Source organism: Odontomachus brunneus, unplaced genomic scaffold (assembly GCF_010583005.1).
Source record: "Odontomachus brunneus isolate Ranch 3 - 2012 unplaced genomic scaffold, Obru_v1 Obru_scaffold_019, whole genome shotgun sequence".
Lineage (NCBI taxonomy): Eukaryota > Metazoa > Arthropoda > Insecta > Hymenoptera > Formicidae > Odontomachus > Odontomachus brunneus.
This window is the reverse complement of record NW_022639469.1, coordinates 446,892-447,743: the sequence shown is the minus strand read 5'-3', so window position 1 is coordinate 447,743 and position 852 is coordinate 446,892. Positions and strand designations below refer to the sequence as shown.

The window sequence follows — 852 nt, the reverse complement described above, 5'->3', positions numbered from 1 at the left end:
ATAAACATACTTCAGATTTAACGTTTCGAAATCAATGCAATTAAATCGGCATTATATGACAATGAATAATATACATTTTTTATATATAGTCATTATCGTAATATTTTCTCTTATCATTTATAAATTACTTCTAATTGTATAATACATTTTACAGATTCGAATATAATACCCTGTGGAACATATGTACATCTCAATATTTACGATGTTCATAGAGATCCCAATTTCTGGCCGAATCCCAATGTATTTGATCCAGACAGATTTTTGCCTGAAAAAATACAAAAACGTCATCCTTATTCGTATTTACCGTTCAGCGCGGGACCACGGAATTGTATTGGTAAGTTAGCATAATGCTCACACTTCAATGTGTAGGCAATTTTTAATACACAAAGTATGCATGACAGGCCAACGATTCGCTATGTTGGAAATGAAGGCCATGATAGCTACCCTCGTACGCAACTTCTACTTGGAACCTATTGATTATCTAAAAGATATGCAAATAACTGCTGATCTTATACTTCAACCTAACCACCCGCTGCGTGTAAGATTTGTCCCAATAGAAGCATGAATGGATTCTATGAATATAAGAAGCAAATGCAAATACGTCGTTAAAATCTAAGAATTGTCGATTTAACCCTGGAGTGGGCGCGTGAACGGGACCAACGTTAATGGGCGCGTATCGGTCATTTCGAGCGAAATATACCCTGACAGCACCGGACGTGGCGAGCATATCGCTACGACGTAATAACGTCGTAGCGACGTGCTTGTAACGTTCTTGGCACGTCTGTGCAGACAAGGCATTTAAACATATATATGTGTAACAATTAAGTAATAATTTATAAATTACCAATCCAA

General features: G+C 36.5%; 1 protein-coding gene across 1 annotated transcript in view; it reads left to right on the top strand.

Moving 5' to 3' along the window:
* LOC116841884 (cytochrome P450 4C1-like) overlaps positions 1–852 on the top strand; it is a 5,536-nt gene extending 4,684 nt beyond the window's left edge. Inside the window, exons 10-11 of the mRNA XM_032810337.1 lie at positions 155–334; positions 402–852. Coding sequence (XP_032666228.1) covers positions 155–334; positions 402–565 — 344 coding nt within the window. The 3' untranslated portion in view covers positions 566–852. The remainder of the gene's footprint in view (positions 1–154; positions 335–401) is intronic.